Below are 23,720 nucleotides of genomic sequence, written 5' to 3'. Positions count from 1 at the left end.
ATTTAAGCCGTCTCTACTATTTTTTTGCTCCTCAACTATCTTGCATGTAGGTGCCACCACTATTACTATCTGGCATTTATTTAGGTGATCACCACTATGTTTCTGCTTCTCAATTATATTGTATGTACGAATCATCCACACTTTTTTTTTTCGTGATATGTAAATGTATGATATACAATTAACAATGTATTATTATTATTATTATTATTATTATTATTATTATTATTATTATTATTATTATTATGGTGACAAAGAAATTCTATGTCAAACTGGGTTAAACATCCAAAATCCATATGTCGTTCCCTACCTCGTTGTTCTTCTCACCAACATTAACAAGACCATGTAGTGGGGGGGGGGGGGGGGGGTGGAGATTTCCTCAAGGCCGGGGGGAAGGGGAGGAGGGGAGGGATTTGAATCCACCCACAACCCTATATCGTTTGTCCCACCTGTGTCATGTGGAGTTCAGGAATGAGATGCAAGCCCTGCCTGGTGCCTTTTGTTGAGAAGTCAAATGGGTGTACCTTCATGAGACTTTTATTTTTATAAATCATCGCTCTCAAATGCGTTATTATATGTTATTCTGTTTATGTTTTATTATTTTTAGAAATTCATTAACAGGCCAGTATGGCTCAGCAGTATGGTCTTTGCTTCATTCCCAATGATTCCCAAAGGTACCAAGTTCGAGTACCCCCTCCTCCTGTGCTATGTGGCTTTGAGCAAGTCACCTCATCCTAGCTCAGTTTGGACGCTGCACTGTGGCCGCTGCCTGGGTTATTCCAGTCTTCCCTTTATTTAGACCCTTAAGTTAAATTTCCCCTATGGGATGAATAAAGGGAATTTTATTTTATTAGTACAGTGGAACCTCGCGATAACGACATGCCACGGGACCGAGTTTTTATGTCGTTATCCGGAGGTGTCGTTATTTAGAGGTTTCCAAGATGGCGGACAAAGTGGGTGTGGTAAGGCCCGCGGGACCAGGTTTTATTAACATTGACAAAACAAACAAAACATTGAAGTGTATTCCTCTTAGAGGGTTCTTGTGCGTGTGTCTGGATGAGACTTTTAGGTGATCTGAACTGAGTACACTGATAGTGTGCTCCTGGAATCTACATCTGTTCCCTATTTAAACCATTCCCCTTTGTCTTACTTTTTCTTATGTCATTTCAATTGTAAATATAGAATGTTTTTTTTACTATCCAATTTTCTTCCTTTTTACTGGCGCTGATATGACATAGATGTGTCACAAGCGCTGTAAAACCCTTTAAAACAAACAAAATTCCTCCTCCTCCTCCCACAAAAACACTACTACTACTACTACTACTGCTGCTACTACTACTACTACTAATACTACTACTATTATTATTATTATTATTATTATTATTATTACTACTACTACTTCTACCACTACTACAACTACTACTACTACTACTACTACTACTACTACTACTACTACTACTACTACTACTTCTATCACCACATAATATCACATTTTCCAAGATTTTGTGTTTACTAGCTTACACTTACATTTATACCTTGGTTTTTATTAATGCATATCAGCCAAGATTCGTCAAAAAAAGCTGCGTTCTCATTGGTTCAAGCAGGAATCGTTTTTATAAACTTTTGAGTACTCAAACTCGGTATTTTTAGTATCAGATATCTACGAAAACTGCCGAAAATCGCCAAAATGATGTTATTCGGAGGTTTTATCAAAAAGTGCGTCGTTATTTGGAGGTTATTTTTACTGGTCTTAAATAGAAAAAAAATCGGGACCACGGGTCAATGTCGTTATCAGGAGGTTGTCGTTATTCGGAGGTGTCGTAATCGGGAGGTTCCACTGTATTATTTTTTAAATTTCCACAAGTGGATAAATTTCATCTTATCTTATTTGTAATCATTTGAATTTATCTTTTCATGGGAAGTACTTTGGCTGTGTCTGAATGGGACTTTTAAGGTTGTCCCAGACTAGACACACGGATAGTTTGCACCTGGTTTCGCTTTCTACTCTGTTTCAACTGGTCCCATTTGTTTTAATTACAAAACTATAAACTGATACCTTTCTCCTCATTTTCCTTTTTTGCTGATGTTGAAATAACTTAAGAGTTTTGGAGATGCTAACAAACTGCCTTAGGACATTTATTAACAATTTAAATATTTTAAAATTTATCAACGTTATCGTGCCAGATAAAGCAGAATTTTAAAAAAATCTATGAAAAAACATCCTCCCCAAAAAAATCTTCTTGTGACTGGTGATAGAACCTCAGACCTCCAGATTACTGGTCTGCCAGGATACTATTACAGCACAGAGGTTACCTAGTTATTGGAAACAATTTAATTAATGCCTGCATTCCTCACCAATAGCACGTTTTCCTGCAAAAACTTTTCCACTCTTTACACACAGCATTGGGCACGTTAATAGTCCAGTAGAGTTAAGCCAAAAAATTAGGTCGCCGAGAAGAAATTGGTATCATGCTGGGATGAACATGCAGGTTTGCCCATTGCTTCTTGTATTTTTTAAAAATATGATTGTGAAAAATTGAGGAGTAGGTACTTGTGCAAAATTAAAGTCTTAAAGGTGGAAATGTGACTACCAGTCAAAGCAGAAAAAAAAAATGCACGAAAAAAATCAAACTTCAGACCTCCTGATTACTGTTCAGATTGTTGTGCTACCTCTAAATTGCCTGATAGGACGTATTTATGTTCTTTACAAAGAGTGCGAGTGTTTCACTGCAGCACATCTGATTGGTATCTATCAGTCGGTCTGAATTGGTGCGATTTTTTCCCCTTGTATTTTTCTTTCTGCTTCGGGGATCTTGTTAGCTTAATTTGTAGATTTTAATTGATTTACAAGCAAAATAACACTATTTTATTCTGGGCTGAATTTCAGTCAAGTTCATTTTTTTTTACTGACTTCTGTGTCCACCTTGGAGGATAGGTTAGCTGGGTCTAATAGATCGATAGGAAAGTACTTTGCAATAGACTATCCAATGGGTAGCAAGCAATTGTTACTGGATAAAGCTCGGGATCCATGGACCCATAATTTGCACTGAAGAAATTAAAATTGTTCTCATCGAGTGAAAGAATTTTCCCAAAATTTTAAAAAATAAAACGAAAATCCACCAACAAAAACAAAGAACAAAAACAAACAAACAAAAACGACAAAAAACCCCGCCCCCCAAAAAAACAACAAACCAAACTCGGAAAATCCTTCGGCTTGACCCTAGATTGGTGGGACAACAGTGCAGTAGCTTATCAAACCATCTGGTGCGCGAAATAACTTATACTGTGAGAAGATTGTGAAGAACACAGATGTGTCTTCTCTAGAAACCATCCCATGCATTGTCCTAGAGTTTATCTAATTTTTTATTCCATGGATAAGTAACAATTGCTCATGGATAGAATAATCTACATAACAGAACATTCACTTTTCAACAAGGACAAACAGGCTGATCAGTTAAATTCACATGGTCTTATTGTTGAAATGAAAGTTTGAAAAGGTCTTTCATTCAGGTACTGTACTCACTGGATTCTAGCACGCTTAATTCCAACACGCTCTGCAATATGACATGGTGGAGCTGGGTGACCAAATGTGTTGGTTACCTCCCAGCCACGTGCATTGGATTTTGGCACACTCCGATTCTAGCACGTTTTTTGGCCTATCCCAAGCACATGCTAGAATCCAGCGAGTAATGTATGTAGGAACCAAATGAATGATCAAATTGATGCTTTTTTGCATTCATCATCAAGAACGCAACAGTTTTGACAAAGAATTGAACAAAGTTATTGTCAATAACAGTCATAATTATGTATTCACAAAGTATTGATATATATTTACAGTTTACAAACATAAAAAAGTCACATCCACTAGTAATTTGTTCAATCACCCATGGAATAGTCGTACAGTGCACATTTATTTTCTGTTATTTATATTTTTTTTCCTTCCACCGTTGTCTTTAAATTGTGTGCAGTGCAATCAGACTTTTTGAAGAAGTAAGATTAAGTTTTTAAACTCTATTGTGGATGTTATAATTAAGATATAATAGAACAATTAATAGCACTTTTGCATTTTATTGGAGAGAGAGTAAATTTTTAAATTTTTTTCTCAGATCATACAAAAAGGAAAATAATATGACTCTGATAAAATGCATAATAATAACAACGAGGTCATGTACTATGCCCTTAAGGGATTAAAATATGTTTAGTCATCACTCATCACGTTGTATGCGATCAATATTTCATATATTTTTTATCTATATTTTAAAAAAGTTATTTATTTATTTATTGATATATTATTTACTTATCATTTGAATTTATTTTCTATTTATATATTAATTTCTGTCATTGTTAATTTCTCTCTCTCTTTCTCTCTCTCTCTCTCTCTCTCTCTCTCTCTCTCTCTCTCTCTCTCTCTCTCTCTCTCTCTCCCTCCCTCTCTCTCTCTCTCTCTCTCTCTCTCCTCTCTCTCTCTCTCTCTCTCTCTCTCTCTCTCTTATTTGTATATATATATATTTATTATTTTTTTTGATGTTATGACATTGCCATTGATGTCACTTTCTGCGGTCGATGTTATAGTTGTTCTCATAAATCTCATTTCAAGTTTGAAGCTGTAGCTAACTCCGTGGTAAAATCAAGCACTGGTTGGACAGAGGTGCTTGCCACTTGGGATCAGGGTTGTTGAGATACATTTGTTTGAATGTTGTGGAATCCATTTCTTTCCCATTATGGCTTTTGACCTCCAAATACATTCCTAAAGTGAAAGAAGACATTTCAGTTCAAAATACAATCAGGTTGTTTTAATATTAATTTTTTTCCCTTTTTTTCTTTAAAAAAAAAAATACTCTAGACTATAAAAAAATAATTTGAAAAGACTGTTTTTGGTGAGTTAAGCCATAGGCGACAAGAGCTTATTTGCAGTTCTGATAACCCAAATTGTTATGGGTTCATTGTTTTCATGGAAATACTCTCAAACCACCGTAAAATAGTGTCCATTGTTGTTTGTTTTTAAATGTTTTACGGCGCTTGCAACACATTTAGGTCGTATCAGCGCCAGTAAACAGGGAGATATGGGGTAGTAAAAAGTTATAGTTCTAGAATTATAATTAAAGCACCCAATAAAAGGTAAGACAAAGGGAAATGAGTTCAAATAGGGAACAAATGTAGATTCCTAGAGAAAACTATCAGTGTAGTGACATAAATGTCTCATCCAGACACAAACGTAGGTCTCCACTAACAGGAACACCCTCAAATGTTTACAAATAAATCATATATATACATATACAATATATATATTATATATATATATATATATATATATATATATATATATATATATATATATATATATATATATATATATATATATATATATATATATAAAACAAACATTACAGAGCATAATGAGACAAACAATATTATGTCCCAAAAATCTAACTATGCATTTGAATGTTTCCCTCCCAGCCAGGACCAGGACAGACCAAGTAATCTCATTCCAAGACGAAGACAGAAAGCATATTGGAAAACAGATATAGGGCTATAGAAGACCCTGTAAGTGCCTCCCTGCCCACTATGGGAGGTCAGGAAACCCATCCAGATATTGTCCATCACAACAATGTCAAAACAAACCCATAATTGCGTCTGGTTATCAGACCTGCAAATATGTGCACATCAGCCCCAGGCTATGGTTTCACCAATATTTGCATGTCATTCAGTATCATATTATAGATATCCCGCATTGTTGTACTCACTCACCTTCAGTAAAAAAATAGCTTATTACCGTAAAAATAAAGATAGTCATAGAAAAGCAGTCCTCTAGAACAATAAGCCAAGAAATAAGGAATGACAATCTCTAGCTACTTGCAAGATATGGCGATAGTCTGTTTCTCATGATACTGTACTTTCCATTATCAAAACACGAATATAAAAAACCTGATAAATTTAATTGTATTTTGTGAAAAAAAATTGATTAGGAACATAGATTTTCAGTACCTTTATAGTTGAAATCAATATTCTTCTGAAGAAATTGCTAATGAGTAACTGCTGAAGAACATTATAAAACTTACCAAGGTTATTCTTTGGAGGATCAGCTATGCTTCTGTTCCAATAGGGCTCTTCGAGATACATTAAATCTCTGATGTTTTTAGCTATAATCTGGAAGTGATGAAAAATGAAAGAGATGAACTATGTAAAAACGATTGCATAAACTGGACATAAACACCATGGTCTAATCGCTTTACAATAAAAAAAAAAATACCTCATGATAAAGGGAAAATATACAATGAAAACATAAGATGAGACATACAGTATGTTAGGGATAATATCATTTTTGGACAAAGACAACACTGGTTTACATAAGGGAGAACCTCTAAATTTAACGTCCACCTCTGATTAAATTAAAGTGAGTGTAGAATAACTTTCCATATTGATAAAAAGTGGTGAATGTTAATTGTCCATCATTAAAAACAATTGAATAAAAAGAAACATATTAAAATTTAATTTTCTCCTTGTTGTTGAATTAAAAACAGTTCGTAAATAAAAGACTAGCCATTTAGCTGTGGAAAGCATCTTATTGTCTTACCTTAATGTGTTCAAAATCTGTAATTCCTATTCTCGGAAATGCCGAAGCATGAATACAGCATAATTTCCGACCATTGATTAAGTTTGTGAGGAAGCAAGCCTGGAATAATAAAACAACATTTCAGATTTATAAAAAAAATCACGGAAGAGTAGCATTATTCTATCCTCTTCCATAAAAATACTATTTTATGAACTTTGGTCTTATCAATAATAAATTATTGGATCTGATTATTCTTCATGATACGTTTTAGTGCCGTTTAGATGTTGGACAGTGACTTCCACGAGAGTGTCTGCTTTCTGAATGTCTGTTTCCTTTGAGCATTCGTTACCTATATTTTAAAATTCAAATTCAAAAGTGAAGCCAGTTGAGCATGGTGAGAAAGTGGAAATATAAATGAGCATTATCTTTTTAAACAACTACTCAGGCAGTTAAAATTTCTGAGGAGGCTAAGTAAAAGGGTAAGCTGGTGATTTTCATCTCCACTTAATTAGCAAATGTTGATTATTTGCTGATATCGTTTTTTCAACTCTTTGAAATTGAGTGGGTGTTGACATGCGGGATGAAATCCACACACACACACACACACACACACACACAGAGAGAGAGAGAGAGAGAGAGAGAGAGAGAGAGAGAGAGAGAGAGAGAGATATATATTGATAACATTTCAAAACTTAGAACACCGTAAATTGTCCCGTTCAGATGGATGGGGCTTGAAATAACATTAATTTAATTTCATATCTTATTTGTTTTTCTAGGACAAATTATTTCAGAGTTGTTGATATATTTTTGCAGAAAATTTTAGACAAGTTAATAATCTGTGATCTCTCTGTTGCCTTCCAAGTGGAAATAGGGAAAGTTTGGATTTTGGAGTAGAAGATTCTCAAGAATTTGACCAATTTTTTTATATGGCTGCGGCTTTTCGGACTCCAATCCCAATGCGCATGTGCAATCAACAGGTTATTTGGACTCAGTCTGAATAGTCTTCCACGGGAGAATAGTTTTGTTTTTAAAAATAATTTTTAAAAATATTGATAATTAAATAGAATCGATGCAAAACAAAACAACAACCATAGTAACCTTATTTTATAAGGAAGACAAAATCATTGATCCAAAGTAACAAAAGTAAGTTAAAGTAACAGCAAAAGCTTTGTTAACAACACAACGAGATGTCCAAACAAAATCAATTTAAAAAAATAATTCTAATAGTGTTAGAAGTTAGACAGGCTACATTCCTTCTACAGTCCGAAGCAGGGGTTATGAGACTCATGAGTCATTTTGACATGAGCAAAACAGAATTTCTTCTGAACTCTTCTTCTGTTTCTTTATCAGTTCTGCCCATTGCCGAAATGTGTTTCAATGCGCACGAACATTGGATTTTGAGTCCGAATAGCCACGGGAGACTATTCCGACTCGAGTCCGAATTGCCACTTCGTTTTTGTATTCATTGAATTTGTGTAATTAAAAATGCATGGCAAGTTTTGGGTATCGTTTTAACGTCTGAAAATAATCTTTATTGTCATACAAATCATTTTCTTGTATGGTAACAATGAAAAAAAATTAGGATTAAGTGGAAATCAATAGATAGACCACATTCACATATGGAAGTGTCAATTGCCAAGGAGTCAAATTGGAACTCTTCAGCCGCATGTGGTGATTTCAGTCGGGCCTCAATCAGCTGCATGTGGTGATTTCAGTCAAGCCTCGATTTGCGCGCATACGAATCTCGAACCCCGTCACTTTCTTTTCTTACATTCGCCATTCACTCATTCCTTGTCAATCGTTGTGGAAAGGATCAAGTCCACACTTGTTGGCATTTGTTTTTAATTTTTATGTCTTTTCACGAATTCCAAGATGATTTAAAATAATATCAAACAAAAATTACTGTTGATTTCGGATTCAGCGGGGGGAAAAAAACACAGGACGAGGTGGCAAATCCCTGCCAAGATGTCCTAGATTAAAAAAAGAAAAGTAAGATTTCCTTTATTTTAAAGGAAATATACTGCACATCGTCTTAATACGGAATAATTAACGTAAAATATTTGTGCAACAAGATCAATCCGTGGCATTATTAGTAAATAGTTGATGATCTACCAACTGGCAAGGTCCGTAACAAAAAGAGGAAATATGAGAGAGAGAGATAGGGGGGGGGGGAAATGACAGAGAAATACATACACAGAGGAAAAAATGGCAGAGAGGGAAAAGAGAGAATGACAGAGAGAGAGAGAGAGAGAGAGAGAGAGAGAGAGAGAGAGAGAGAGAGAGAGAGAGAGAGAGAGAGAGTGTGTGTGTGTAATGGAGGAAAAAAAAGAGAAAACGACACACAGAGAGAAAGAAGAGTAAAAGAGAGTATTAATTAATATTAATATTAATACATAACATCACTCTGTGGCAATGCATCACTTCATGACACTAAAGGTACTCCGTGGCAGTTAAAAGTACACATGTGTAGTTGATGAACTGACACGGTCCTTGGCAATTGACGATTTGACAATTGTCAAGGTCCTTGGCAATTGACGCTACCTTCACATATAGTCATAGCCGCAAAGTGAAAGTGTCTGGCTGGAAAGTAAACATGATTGAGATAAGACAGAATAAATAGCATTGAACATATTTTTAAAATCCAATAAATACAAACTTTGTACTGGGGAAAGCCCAGTTCTTCTATCCAATCTGCTACATGCTCAGTAGTCCAATATAAAGCTGAGGGAACTCGGTTGTCTTTTAGATCATCGACGATAGTAGCTTGTGCTGTCGCCATCTTGTTTACTGTCGTCAGGCAAGTCATGTGACCGCTTATGTTCTTCCATTGATGTGTTCTTCTCGCTTGTCGTTCCATTCGCAATCTTCTTTACATTTATTTTTCACGACAAAGAAAGAATTTGTGACGGACACCATTGTTTTACTTCAATGACACAAGACATATTATTATATAAGCAGACGTTTGTCATTATATTATTTTATTCACAATGAAAGTAACAAACGGAGTGCCGTTATGATCATGTGGAGTCGATAGTCAAGCTCTTGTACTAACTTCAAGCCTGATTAGAGACTAGATGAATATAGCTCGTACTTATGACAAGGTAAAGCTCTATCCACTTCGTAGTGACAAGTCCTAAGATATGAGTTCAATTTATGCATAAAGTATAAGCTACCGACATAGATAGCACATTCACATAGAAACGGGCACATCCTTATTCACAAAGAAGTACAAACAGACAATCAAACAAAACAAACAAAAACAAAACAAAATTTAAAATAAAGGAAAGAAAAAACAGAACAAACAAAACACCCAAAACAACCAACAACCCCTACAAAAAACAAAAACAAAAACACAAACAAACAAAAAACAAAAACAAAAAGCAAGAAAAACAAAATAAAAACAAAACAAAAACAAAACAAAACAAACAAAAAAAAAACCCAAAAAAAACAACAACAAACAAACAAACAAACAAACCCAACAACAACAAAATAAAAAAAACAAAACAAAACACCCAACAACAACAAAACAATCAAACACAAAAAGAAAGTAACACAATGCCCCCCCCCCCCCCAAAAAAAAACAAGAAAAAAAAAAGAAAAAAAAAAGAAAAAGAAAAAAAAAAACCCTCTCCCAAAACACACAAACAATAAAGCAAGAGCATAAACAACAACACACATATAATAATAAGTAATAATAATAATAATAATAATAATAATAATAATAATAATAATAATAATAATAATAATAATAATAATAATAAAAATAATAATAATAATAATAATAATGATGATAATAATGAATAATAATAATAATAATAATATAATAATAATAATAATAATAATAATAATAATAATAATAATAATAATAATAATAATAATAATAATAATAATAATAATAATAATGATAATAATGATGATGATAATGATGATGATATATATAATAATAATAATAATAATAATAATAATAAATAATAATAATAATAATAATAATAATAATAATAATAATAATAATGATGATGATGATAAAAAATAATAATAATAATAATAATAATAATAATAATAATAATAATAATAATAATAAAATAATATAATAATAATAAAATAATAATAATATAATAATAATGAATATAATAAAGATAGATAATAATAATAATAATAATAATAATAATAATAATAATAATAATAATAATAATAATAAAAATAATAATAATAATTTAGCGCATCACCATGACGATGTCTTGCTTTATGCACGTTACATTGGCATTATAACATTAAATCACACATTTTAAACAATAATCTAATAACATACTTACTGTCATAAATGATGATTCCTCCCTGACCTCTTGTTGCTCTGCCTGTCAAGCTATTGACATGGATGCCTTAAAACTTTTTTTTTTTACTATGATCTGATAGTATGACCACGAGTTATTCAACTAACATACAGTGCATAGACTTTTGAAAATTATGTCGGTTATCGTATATTGCACTAAAACTAATTCAGTGGTTTTATTTTTGACTCTAAAATTTAAAATAAAGTATATTCTCCCCTAAAATCAACCGATGATTGATCCGAAGTATAGATAGTATGAAGTTGACGTCATTCAGGTCTTTGTTGTTGTTTTTTTGCCATCCGCGTTTATGAGTAATTCTCACTAAACTGTATTAACTTGACTATAGATAGTTCGAAGATGACGTCACTCCGGTCTTTGTTATTGTTTTTTGCCATCCGCGTTTATGAGTAATTCTCACTAAACTGTATTAACCTGACTATATAATATGATCATGGTTACACACAGTTTTGTGTGTTGGTCCGTTTTACTTCCGGATGGCAATGTTATGAGCTTCTTAGCCAAGCGCATGTTATCTATACACGCCTATCAACCTACATATACTGAGCATCACTCACAAATTTAATATGATTGAAAAAAAATGCAGTGTTTTCAAACTTTGCAACGCTCTTCCTTTATCATTGTATCAAAATAATATGAGCAATAGTCACTGGGCCTGACCTATTTGTTTGTTTGGCACATAGGGTACGAAGGGTAGCCGAGGCCTTTTCCATAACTGGAAATAAATAGTCAAGGGAATGGAACGGGGTAAGTGGTAGAAAATAAACCAAGTAGTACAATACAATAAAAGGCTCTATGCAAGATATTCTCATAAAATAAATGATGAACACCAGCTCGAAGATCTTCTTTGAGACCGCCCGGAACAATGGCATGTATTTTTCTCATAATGGCTATTTTCTTTGACCGATTCTCCCTTAGAATATTATTCAGTTTTATGATGATTGAAGAATGGTCCGAATTTGCGCAGTCTTGTACTGTAACATTTAAACAGAATTGTTAATTCTTGGCGTAATTAGCCAATCGCTGGTATGGCCACGTAGGTAGGTCAACAATAAAAAAAAAAATCAAAACAAAACAAAAACAAACAAAAACAAAAACCCAAAAACCAACAAAAAAAAAAACAAAAAACAAAAACAAAAACAAAAAAAAAACAAAACAAACAAAACAAACAACAAAACAAAACAAACAAACAATGGAAAAGAATGAAAAAAATAAATAGATATAAACAACATCGGTAATCTAACCCATGATATATCTTGATCGATGTTTATATGCTGATATATGTGCGTGTCGACCTGGGTAGAAACTGTCCAAAAATGTTTCTTCCTATTTTTGATTGAAAAACATACTGAAGAACCCGGCGTTTCACGGATAACTTGGGGAAAAATCCTACCATGACCAAGGGCCGAGTGTTGAATATAGTCTTTTTTCCATAGAATAGTGTGTAATTTGATTTAATTTTGACTATGTTCGCAAAACTCCAGCCTCTTTGTGTTTCTTAAGTAATATGTGAATGAGGATAATATGGCTTGAAATAGTAACAGAGATTATGAGTTGACGGTGTAAAAGTGATCCTAATCTAATATGATTACTGTATGATGTAGACATAACTTGTTTCAATATGGCCAAGTGAACAATACCGAAGGAGGAGGAGGAAGAAGAGGAGGAGGAGGAGAAGGAGTAGGAGGAGATGGAGGTGGAGAGAAATGAAGAGGAGGAGGAGGAGGATGAGAAAGAGGTGGAGGAGGATGAGGAGGAGGAAGAGAAGAAGAAGAAGAAAAGGAGGAGGAGTAGGAGAAGAAGAAGAAGAAGAAGAAGAAGAAGAAGAAGAAGAAGAAGAAGAAGAAGAAGAAGAAGAAGAAGAAGAAGAAGAAGAAGAGTTTGGACCAGCCTTTCCAGTCAGCCTACAAACAACAACACAGAACTGAAAAGTGCACTACGTAAAATTCGTGATTACTTGTTATCTAATGCCGATGCGAGCAACATCAATATAATATGCCTTTTAGATCTTTCGGTTGCTTTTGACACCATTGACCATGACATTTAGTTGCGAAGACTAGAACTTGAATAGCGTTCGGTTTATTTGCCCCTTTCTCGTGTGTTATCCACATTTAATCTGGATTATGACTTTTATGCAGATGATACGCACATTTATGATTCAGTACCCGTTAGTAATAGACAGTTCTTAATCCGACTTTCCAGCTGTTTTAACAAGATCGTATCTTGGATGTACCAAAGTAAGTTAAAGCTAAACTAAATAAAATCGAGATCTTGATATGTGGAAAGCCGAGTATGCTGATTGAAGAACTGAAGGCTCATACTATAAGATAATAGTTAAAAAGGCATCCATGTCAATAGCTTGACAGGCATAGCAACAAGAGGTCACAGAGGAACCATCAATTTACTCGAATGTCTCAGTTTTTAAAATATGGCCAAAGAAAAGATCTACCTGTGTTCAAGAATATGTAATTTTCCAGTAGTACAAATACGATTAATTACAAAAAGGCGATGACATTGTGTAGTTCTTTTACACTTCATCCTTGACATCCATTCTGGTAGTCAGACATGAGCAATTAATTACAATATCTTGTTAGACACAAAGGACAACCTTCGTCATTTTTACCTTTTTATTTCGGAAGTTCATAAGCACTGGCGCCTCTTTAAAAAATAAAAAGAAACAAAAAAATATCCCCCTCCAAAAAAAACAAACAAACAAAAAGAGACACCCCCCCCCCTAAAGAGCAAACAAAAAACAAAACAAACCCCAACCCCCCCCCCCCCCCGAAAAAACAACAAAAAACAAAAAACAACAAACAAAAACAAAAACAAAATAAATTTTAAAAACACAATAACACTCAGTCAAACAAAAAGTGATAGTAGCTTAGTATAGTAATAAGCTTAGTAGCTGCTATAAGTTGTGGACTATAAAAAGGTAATTAACATAAATGAATACAACAGCTTCAGAAAAAAAAGAACAAAACACCAAACGTGGAACGTTTCGAGCTCAAAACCCTTCTTCAGACAACTACAAAAAATGAACATAAAAACATAAATATCTTACTTAAAAAATAGATTGAGAGGGCAGAGAAAAAAATAAGCGCAAATTTTTGTAATAAGATCTCGGAATGTAAATAAATGGATGCGTTCGATTCGTAACTAAGGGCGTGCAGAACAGAGTGTAATATAAAATTACGCATAAAAATTGGTGCGTAACCCGCTCCCCCCACCCCTCCCCCCCCAAAGAAACCAAACAAACAAAATAAAAAACAAACAAACAAACAAACAAACAAAAATACAAAATAATAATAAAAAAATAAAACAAAATAAAAAAACCCCATAAAAACAACAAAGAAAAACAAAATACAAAAACAAAAACAAAACAAAAGCAAAATAAAACAACCCCACCCCCAAAAGAAAAAAAATACCCCAACAAAAATCAAAACAAAGCCCACAAAAACAAAACAAAATGAAAAAAAATAGAAAACAATTAATAAAGAAGCAAACAGACTAACAAAAGAAACGAAAACAAAGACTGTTTTTATGAGAGCAATATCTATCAAAATGTGCTCAAAGCATTTTGTAAGGGGTCAAATTACAACAGCAGCACTTAACAAGAAGGCGTTATTGTAAGTTTATCATTATACAAACAACGTTATTGCCAGCAGGGCATTCTACACCTGAGTACGGTGAGAGAATATTATGAGTGAAGAGCCTTTGCTAAGGACTATTTCTGAGCTGCTCACAGCGGGACTCGCTTTATGTCCGAAAGCAAGTTATACACGTAATATCAGCGCCTAAATCACGACCGTCATTATGTATTATTTTGTCTTCAAAGTTCTCATGGATAAGGAAACTTGAAACGTTAAAACAGCTGTAAATGAATGAACGTCTAGCCAAGCTTACCTTGTCTCTCACTATTGTATAATAATATATCGACCACAATTAATGACTTTTAAACCATTGTCAAGTCTCCTTGACTCATCGCTTTCGTTTAAAGCAGGTGGGAATCAATTCATTCATCCTTTAGTGGCGGGTTCAACCTCAGGGCCGTTCTCACCAATTGAGCTGTAATACACATGCGACTCGGGCTTCACTGTTGCTCGTGGCTTGTCGTTGTTATTGCTTACTTGATGAAAACGATTAGGTCGGTAGTTACAACCTGGAAAACAAATGAAGAGAACTGATTTTAAGGAAATTCAACTCGCCTAGAATGCTTCAATACAGCCGTACACTGACAAAATGCATATTTAAATTACTGGCCAGAAAATTTTTACTTCATATTTATCAATCGAATAAAATTACCTCGAACTTAATAAAAATTAATCTAAAAGTTTCGGGAGTAAGATATTATTATGTCTTTAGGGGTCATTTTCGATTCAACATGAGGGAGGCTGAAAATGAGAGGAACGAAATTGGATTGCTGTATCAAAGGACCGGATGAAATGGAAGGAAGACGTCTAGACCTCCTGGTGCTAAGAGATTTAAGGTTAAGGCGAGGAAGCGGTCATTGTAATTGATAAAGAATCAAAAGTATATCTTATCTCATCTATATCATATTAAGTATAAAAGTTTCTGTCCAAAATGAAAAGAGCGTTTTGTCAGTGTGCGGCAGAATCAATGTGTAGTATAGCGACGCTGACCTTGTCTCATGGTTTTGTGTAATACATCTACTACAATAAATTACTTTAAAAAATCATTGCCAAGACTTTTAAAACTCATCCTTACTTTTAAAACAGAAATGTGGGAAACAGTTCATTAATTAATTCTTTAGACATAGGTAACAAAACGAAACGAAACCAATCCAACCCGGATATATCGCTCTTGGCTATTGTCGTTTTAACCACATCAATTTATCAAATGGTTATTGTAATCATCCATTTACCTTCATACTCCTGTAAGTGATTTCCAAGGGTCAAAGGTGGAATGCGGTATGTGATGTCTGGTAAGTATTTAAGGGCTGGCTTACTTGTATCGATATCCACTGCATTGGGAGAGCTCAAGCGATTCGAAGTAGCATTCTCAGGTGAATATATTATTTTTATTTTATATCATTTGAATTAGGTTCTTTTATTCTCACAACTAACTTGGTATATCAAGTTGTATATAAAAATAAAACATCAAATAAATTGAGCAACACAAGCGTTTATATATTATAAACTTCAGTCTTTATATTGCGCAATATCCACTAAACGTGCTCAAAGCAAGGGATTACCAGTCAATATCAACTCTTACCATATAGGACGAGACATGACTCCTGTAATTGATATTACATTTTTTTCCGATAGAGACAACGATGTAAATGGCCGGGTACTCATTTTACAACTGATTACGATGAGAAAATGTGAGTAAAGACCTTTTTCCAAGACTCAACATTGCGCCGCTCAGAGCGGGACTCGAACCTTGGATCTACCAGTCCGAATAAGAGTGTCAGACCACAAGACCACAAAGCCACACATTGTTATTATTCAAAATGTGATCTAATTCATGTAGAGTATCTAAATTTCAATAGTTTGTTCACGCTTATTGTGATTCGCCGTGTTTCTTTTTTATTCTTACCAGTTCGCATAAAACTCAAACTTTTATTTTTTTTTAAAAGTATTTTTTTTACACGGTGCAAGTTGTGTTTTAGGCCTCTGTTTGTATCGACACTTTTACTGTATCCAGGTATTCATTCCCACACGAATCGAGTGAGGGTAATGTTTTAGATATGACCCACCTTCTCAAAACGATATAATGTCGGGATGAATAAACCCCCAAAAGGAATTTTAGAATCAAAAGGACAAGAGATATAAACCTTGAGAGTTTTGCGATGTCATGAATTGTATTTATTCTCCATTATGACGACAAGAAATGACCCAAAGTTTCATGTCTGTGACTATAAATTAATTCAATTTCTTAAACTTGAGCTTTTATAAAGCGCAATATCCATTAAACGTGCTCAAAGCGCTTCACAAAGGGTTCCCGACAAACAGCAACGCTTAGCATGTAGAACGAGACATGACGCCTATGAGGCGATATTACATTTTTTTCGGACAGGGGCAACGGTGTTAAAGGCCAGGTATTCATTTTACACCCGAGTGCGGTGAGAGAATGAGAGTAAAGAGTCTTTTCCAAGGACTCAACTATGCGTCGAACGAGGCTCGAACCTAGGACCTTCCAATCCGAAAGCGAGCGTCATACCACAAGACCACATAGCCGCACCTAGTACTTGCACCTAGTTCATTCCGACAGAATACCGTTTTGAGAAGATGGGTAGAAGTATCTAGTTCAGATATATAATATAAAAAAATAGTCCGGTAGGGCCGATAGGCCATATCTGCCTACTTGGAATTGGAAAAATTCGTGGTTGTCAAGGATTATAACATAGTAGACATTATAACTACCATTAATAATTACCAATTTGTGTTTAAATACATTAAATTTATGCGTTAAACTCCTTTATATACCAGATCTCTGGCAATAAATGTTCGTTTTAAAGAAGTCTTTTGAATTAAATATCTTTATATAATTATCAATTATCAATTCGGACCCCCCAAAAAATCGTATTTCTACGAAATTTTCGTAGCAGTAGGCATGTTTGCAATAGGCCCATGGTTCTGGAGTTTATCCCAGTTTCTATAGCGTAAAACGGACAATAGCTATTGCTCGTTACTTTTGGAAAGGACGGTAGTTTATTGCAAAGTACTTTCCGCTAACTCTAACAGACCCAGCCACAGCGAAGTAGACAGGAGGGTCAGAAAAAAAAATCTATAATTCATCCGACTTCACCTGAGATCGATCCCGTTCCCTTTGCGAGTGAAGCGAGTGCTCTACTAATGGAGCTATTGGGACCCCTGGTTCAGACACACGGATGAACTTAATTTACCTTCATTTAAAAAAATTTCCAGACAATCTTACTGAGTCAATTTTCAACATCCTCTAAAAGTTCAAAGAAACAGTCTGAAAAAATGAAGTCTCTTATGGTTGTCATGACAATGGCTTTGGGTAAGTAGTGATATCTTTTTTCTCATTATCATTTGAATAAGCCACACGTCTACACACGTCAGAGTTAATCTATTATTTTGTTTTACAGCAGTTATCATAATCGATATTTAAAAATTAGAACGAATAATATGTTATTTTTTTATAAGCACATTTTAATTACTGAGGTTTAGCTCAACGTGTACACGTCGGTTTAGCTCAAACAAATAGAAAAAACAACATAAAACTAAACTTAATAAAACCAAAAAAAAACCAAAAAACAAACAAAAAAAAAAAAAAAAAAAAAAAAAAAAAAAAAAACAAAATAAAAAAAATAAAAAAAACAATAAAACACAAGAAATAACAAACCAAAAACAACCCCCCCCCCCAAAAAAAAAACAACAAAAAAACAAAAAAACAAAAACAAAAATCAAATACAAAAAAAAAAAAAAAACACACAAAAAAAAAATAATTAAAAAATAATTCGGAAACCCAAACCAACAATATAGATATAAATAGTTTCAAGATGCAATTGGTAAGAAATAAAAATCAACGATCGTGTTTGTATATAGATAACTGGTGTTTTTGCTTTCTCGATAACAAAGCTGAACACTTTTACGTGCTTTATACCAACGGGCATTTAAGGATCTTGCTTTTAAGCCCTTCAAATTGATATGATGAAAACGATCATTACAACAACAATATTTCATGTATGTAGCTTATAGTAAAGTGATTCTACTTGTGTTGAGTTATAGAGTTCTTACATTGGTTATGGCAAAAATATGTTTCATTGATAATTCAAAATTTTTAATTGGTCTCTGAATGTGATTTGTGACAGTAATTTAGATCATACTTATATACGATTTATATATATATATATATATATATATATATATATATATATATATATATATATATATATATATATATATATATATATATATATTATATATATGTAAGTCAGTCAACTCAAAATTTATGATTCAAGTTAGAATGAAATTTGAACAAAATTTTATTTTATCTTAAACAGACAATACATTTTTTAACTTCTTAAAAGAACTCCACAGAGCGTTTTATATAGGCACGAAGAGATATTGTCTGCGTTTAATATCTTTTATACCTCGATCACTTATCGTAGAATTCTTTCCCAGTCTAAGAAGGGAAAATGGTTAATATCATTTTAAGAAATTGACTATATAAGAAATAATGAGAGGAACCACTCAATGCAAGTACTCTCATCTCATTGTTATATTCGCTAACCGGAAGGTTGACACACAAGCGACGTGCTAACACTGATGGCTGTCTGTTTCGATGGGTATGTGATGTTTCGATAAAATTATCACGATGTCTAATCAATCTCATAATACACACAAACATCTTTATGTCAATTGTAAACACTATGCAAAACTTGTTGACGATTGGTCCAGTGATTTCGGATACTGAGTGTTACCAAAAAAAAAAATATTTTGCCATACATATATATGTTTATATACACGAGATCTTGCTTTGTGTAGTCATTGTAGAAAATTAACACTGATATATATGTACTCTCTTGTCAAAATTTGCAGCCATAATCTGCGCCAACGGTGGATTTCACTCAGTAAGTTGACCTTCTAATCACACGTTAATTCTAAATAGTTATTTTAAATGGAGTGGTTGTCAGCAAACAAACCATGATAGGGTGCATATATATGTCACTGCTTATTTCTTATATCACGATGGGTCAAATTTGTATTTTAATTCTGACTTGTTCCTGTCCAAAGCAAATTTCTGTTTGTCATAAGACAGAGTGTATAATGTATTATAATACAAGAGGATTTATATGATAAGTTCTCCTAAAGAAGTAATCGAAACGTTTCTTGACAATTATTGCATTATTTTTACACTGCTATTCTTTAATCAGTGCTGATGGTGACAAAAATTGAAAAAGGAAGAACATTTTTTTAGCAATTGCCTTTAAGTCCCATTTTTACTGCACTAGTCCCCTTTTTTAGAGCAACTGAGATGATAAACTATTACAGATATTCTAGCTAACATAAGGAGAGAGACGAACAGCACCCATTTGTTCCACCACACATCGTCTCACTGCTAGTACATTTATTGATGTATTAGATGTCTGATTTTTTAAAGAAGGAAATTCTTCCTCTGACTCTAAAGTCGTGAAATTCCGCGAAACCGAGGAAAAATATCAGTATTGTTTAATATTTATATATTGTTGCTCAATATTTTACAGCCCCAAACTCCGTGTAGTCCTGTATAGATGGCCAATAAAAATACTATTTTTTATATTATATTATATTCAAAGAATATAAAAGAAAACTAAATGATGAATAGATAAATGAATGAATGGATGAATATATGGCTATTCTAAAATTATAAAGTTTTGTTTTTGACTGTAATTTTTATTCATGCTAATTATAGTTCCTCTTTTTTCTCTCCCACGCAAACAACACAGTCAGGGAGTTATGATACGGACTCGTTCTTGAAAGGAATCGGAAGGTTTGTTTATTAAAAAAATCCCAACCCAGCTGTACCCTTTGTAACGTGTCTTATATCTGTATATTGTGGAAAGTAAACCAGCATGTCTCGTGGTATTTCTTTGTCTCAAATATGTACGAGTCAAGAGACGGTGAGCGTGTTCAGTGACAATGTAACAATATCAGGTATCAGTGATAGAGATTCCATAAAAGTATTGACAATCGTACTGCAGTTATACTTTTCCTTCTTCTCCTTCTTCTTCTTCTTCTTCTTCTTCTTCTTCTTCTTCTTCTTCTTCTTCTTCTTCTTCTTCTTCTTCTTTTTCTTCTTCTTCTTCTTCTTCTTCTTCTTCTTCTTCTTCTTCTTCTTTTCTTCTTTCTTCTTCTTCTTCTTCTTCTTTTCTCTTCTTCTTCTTCTTCTTTCTTCTCTCTTCTTCTTCTTCTTCTTCTCTTCTTCTCTTCCTCTTTTCCTCTTCTTTCTCTTCTCCTTCTTCTTCTTCTTTCTTCTTCTTCTTCTCCTCCTCCTCTTCTCTTCTTCTTCTTCTCTTCTTCTCCTCTTCTTCTTTTTCTTCTCTTCTTCTTCTTCTTCTTCTTTCTTCTTCTTTCTTCTTCTTCTTCTTTCTTCTTCTTCTTCTCTCTTCTTCTTCTTCTTCTTTTTCTTCTTCTTCTTTCTATTGTCTTATTCGTCTTCTTCTCCTCACCTTCCCCAACTATTAAAATGGTTATGAAATATATCTTCATAAAGTGATACCCAGTAAATAAAATAAATGCAAATAAGAATGTATCTGTATCATTAATATTAACATTTAAAAAAGTCAAATCATCTGATACTTTTGCGCCGAAGTTTTACATTAAAAAACACCCCATGTGAGCTTTAAAAAGGCGCGATATCCACTGCATGTACCCAAAGCGCTATGCAAGGGGTTCGAAGTCAACAGCAGATCTATTGGGCGGAGAATGGCACCTGCAATGTAAAAGGGCAGCGATGGTTCAGAAATATAGGGAACCAAACTGAAAATTGGTTATTTTCTTTCCTTCCTAATGTCTACAGATTGGCTGCTTCTGCTCGGGCCCAGGGTAACATGAAATTCATTGCTAGCAGAGGATGTGTAAGTCTTGGTGTTTGTTTTATCATCATCATCATCATCATCATCATCATCATCATCATCATCATCATCATCATCATCATCATCATCATCATCATCATCATCGTCGTCGTCGTCGTCGTCGTCATCATCATCATCATCATCATCCTCCTCCTCATCATCACCATCGTCATCATCGTCATCATGGTCATCATTATCATCATTGTCGTCGTCATCACCTTCATCATCATCATCATCATCATCATCATCATCATCTTCATCATCATCATCATCATCAACGCCATCTCATCATGTACCAAAGTCAAGCATGCTGACATGGTCAGTGACCAGATAGGTTACAATGATTAGAGGACTTCGACCATGCCAATGTGTACTTTTTTACTTTTGTTTTTAGAGATGCCAAGGCGCTGGCATCGCTGGTAAAGATTTGACAAATGAAATAGTTCAGAAGTCAGATAAAGAAACCAATAGCGATCTATCCGAGTGTCTTGTCTGAATAACGAAATGGAAACGCTTGGTTCCTTTTTAAAAAAATTCTGGGCGAAATTAAAAAATAAATAAATAAAATACGTTAAAATTCTCTTCATTCATCCAGATGGGAAATCTTTTAAATGGTCTATCTTAAGAATAAAAAACCCGCGAGATAACTCAGGCGTCAGCCACAGTACAATGTCACAGAGAAGAGAAACAGGAGCTTGGTTTCTTGCTCAAAGAAATAACAAAAACTATAAATGCCGACAGTTGGATGGGAACCTGAATTTCTAATCCACGCTGTTACCTCGCAATTTGAAGCGCATTTAACATGGTGAATTCAAAGAAACCCTTTATTTTAGAATCTTCATTATTGTTATTTATTTTATCCTTACTGCTATTGTATTATACCCCCCAAAAATGATACTAATAAATAAATAAATAAAATTTAAAAAGATTGTCAATGACATAAATTAAACTTGATTTAATAAAATACAAATTCAAATTCCAGAACCTCTCCTGTCCCACTGCCAACGTGTGTTCCCTTCAATACGGCGCCCCAAGGTGTGTTCCGATACAGGGAAACTACGGTTATAACCAGCAGAGGACTTTCGTCACAGAAAGAGACGTCTCGGTGATAACCAACAGCGTCAACGAGTTGATCAATGCATTCCTTGTCTTTGCCAGACAAATGAGCGTTTATCAAATACCCTTTGGAGGAACAAACGGCTTTACTGGAACAAACGGTGAGTCGTCATTTTAATGCTTACAGAGAAAACAAATTAATGGTACAAGAAAGATACCTCAGATTAAACGGAAATGGGTGATAAAACTTGATGCTGGATATATAAAGAGAATTCCCTACTTTTAATTAATCAGTTATCAATGATAATGATGTTAATGATAACAATGGTGATGAGATGATGATGAAAAGAATCAATGCCGGAAAAATAAGAAATTGAATATATTTAATCCATTTGGGAATTTTTGCCACACATCACTCTTCCACTATTCAATTAATTGTAATTTTTAAGCCTATTATTTGTGAATTCTGCAGACTATGTTATTGTTTATTTTAAAAATATTGATTTAAACATATTTTATATTTACAATTGTTGTCCTTTCAGCTTGTGGTTACATGCCTTCTGGATGCCGTGCTGTTCAGAGCACGGTTAAAAGAATTCCCAAATTTACCTTCGACTTCACTATGAAACGATGCATCCAGGTCGATGTTTGCTCATCATGTGCTCAGTATGATGGAGCCCGTTTCAACGTTTTCGGAACTCAGAACGAGTGCCAGAGATCATGCCAATAAAACATGGGAGCCCTATGACATCTAACCTAAAAACGATTCCACTATCTATTTTTTGTTAAAATGTAGAATACGATAACATACGAGACTTTTATGTCATTTCAAGACCGTAATAAAGAATTATGAAGTTGAAAGATTTTTTTTTTTTTTTGGTTTTTAAGGCGCCATGACTACTTTCAGGTCAGTTATGTTCTACTTTCGTAGAGAATTTTGGGAAAGGCAAAGGATAATAGATATGGCATTTATCTGCGATGACAAGCGCCCAATAACATGTTATGAAGGCAATGAGACTTATTAAAATGGAAAATAATTAATTTGACCCAAGAACGATATATTTGACATATGAACCGTCTTAAAGTCCTACGTTTATATTGCAAAAGGATCTCTGCTAAACGGGATAAACTCAAATAGATTCATAAATATCAAAGAATCTTACAATACTCTTTTCAAAATATTTCTCTCTCACAAATCTATTTGGCCCTCTCTACAAAAGAC

At 33.8% G+C, this 23,720-nt stretch overlaps 2 protein-coding genes across 2 annotated transcripts; one reads left to right on the top strand and one right to left on the bottom strand.

Annotated features, from left to right (window-relative positions):
- Positions 1 to 3,787: 3,787 nt before the first annotated feature.
- Positions 3,788 to 9,422, bottom strand: LOC144975860 (sterile alpha motif domain-containing protein 15-like). The gene is made up of 4 exons (XM_078920046.1): positions 9,207 to 9,422; positions 6,572 to 6,670; positions 6,057 to 6,144; positions 3,788 to 4,744 (listed from the first exon to the last, which is right to left on the bottom strand). Exons 1-4 carry the CDS (start codon positions 9,405 to 9,407, stop codon positions 4,608 to 4,610), a joined length of 525 nt encoding a protein of 174 aa, XP_078776172.1. The 5' UTR covers positions 9,408 to 9,422; the 3' UTR covers positions 3,788 to 4,607.
- Positions 9,423 to 15,864: 6,442 nt separating this feature from the next.
- Positions 15,865 to 23,363, top strand: LOC144964051 (uncharacterized). The gene is made up of 7 exons (XM_078897995.1): positions 15,865 to 15,922; positions 17,787 to 17,883; positions 19,428 to 19,459; positions 20,315 to 20,358; positions 21,388 to 21,445; positions 22,425 to 22,659; positions 23,041 to 23,363. The coding sequence occupies exons 2-7, from the start codon at positions 17,847 to 17,849 to the stop codon at positions 23,226 to 23,228; spliced, it is 594 nt and encodes a 197-aa protein (XP_078754121.1). The 5' UTR covers positions 15,865 to 15,922; positions 17,787 to 17,846; the 3' UTR covers positions 23,229 to 23,363.
- Positions 23,364 to 23,720: the final 357 nt, after the last annotated feature.

Source organism: Berghia stephanieae, chromosome 1, assembly GCF_034508935.2.
Source record: "Berghia stephanieae isolate SIO BIC M18660-M18661 chromosome 1, UCSD_Bste_1.3, whole genome shotgun sequence".
Lineage (NCBI taxonomy): Eukaryota > Metazoa > Mollusca > Gastropoda > Nudibranchia > Aeolidiidae > Berghia > Berghia stephanieae.
Note: the sequence above shows the minus strand (reverse complement) of the source record. Positions and strands in the feature narration are given on the sequence as shown.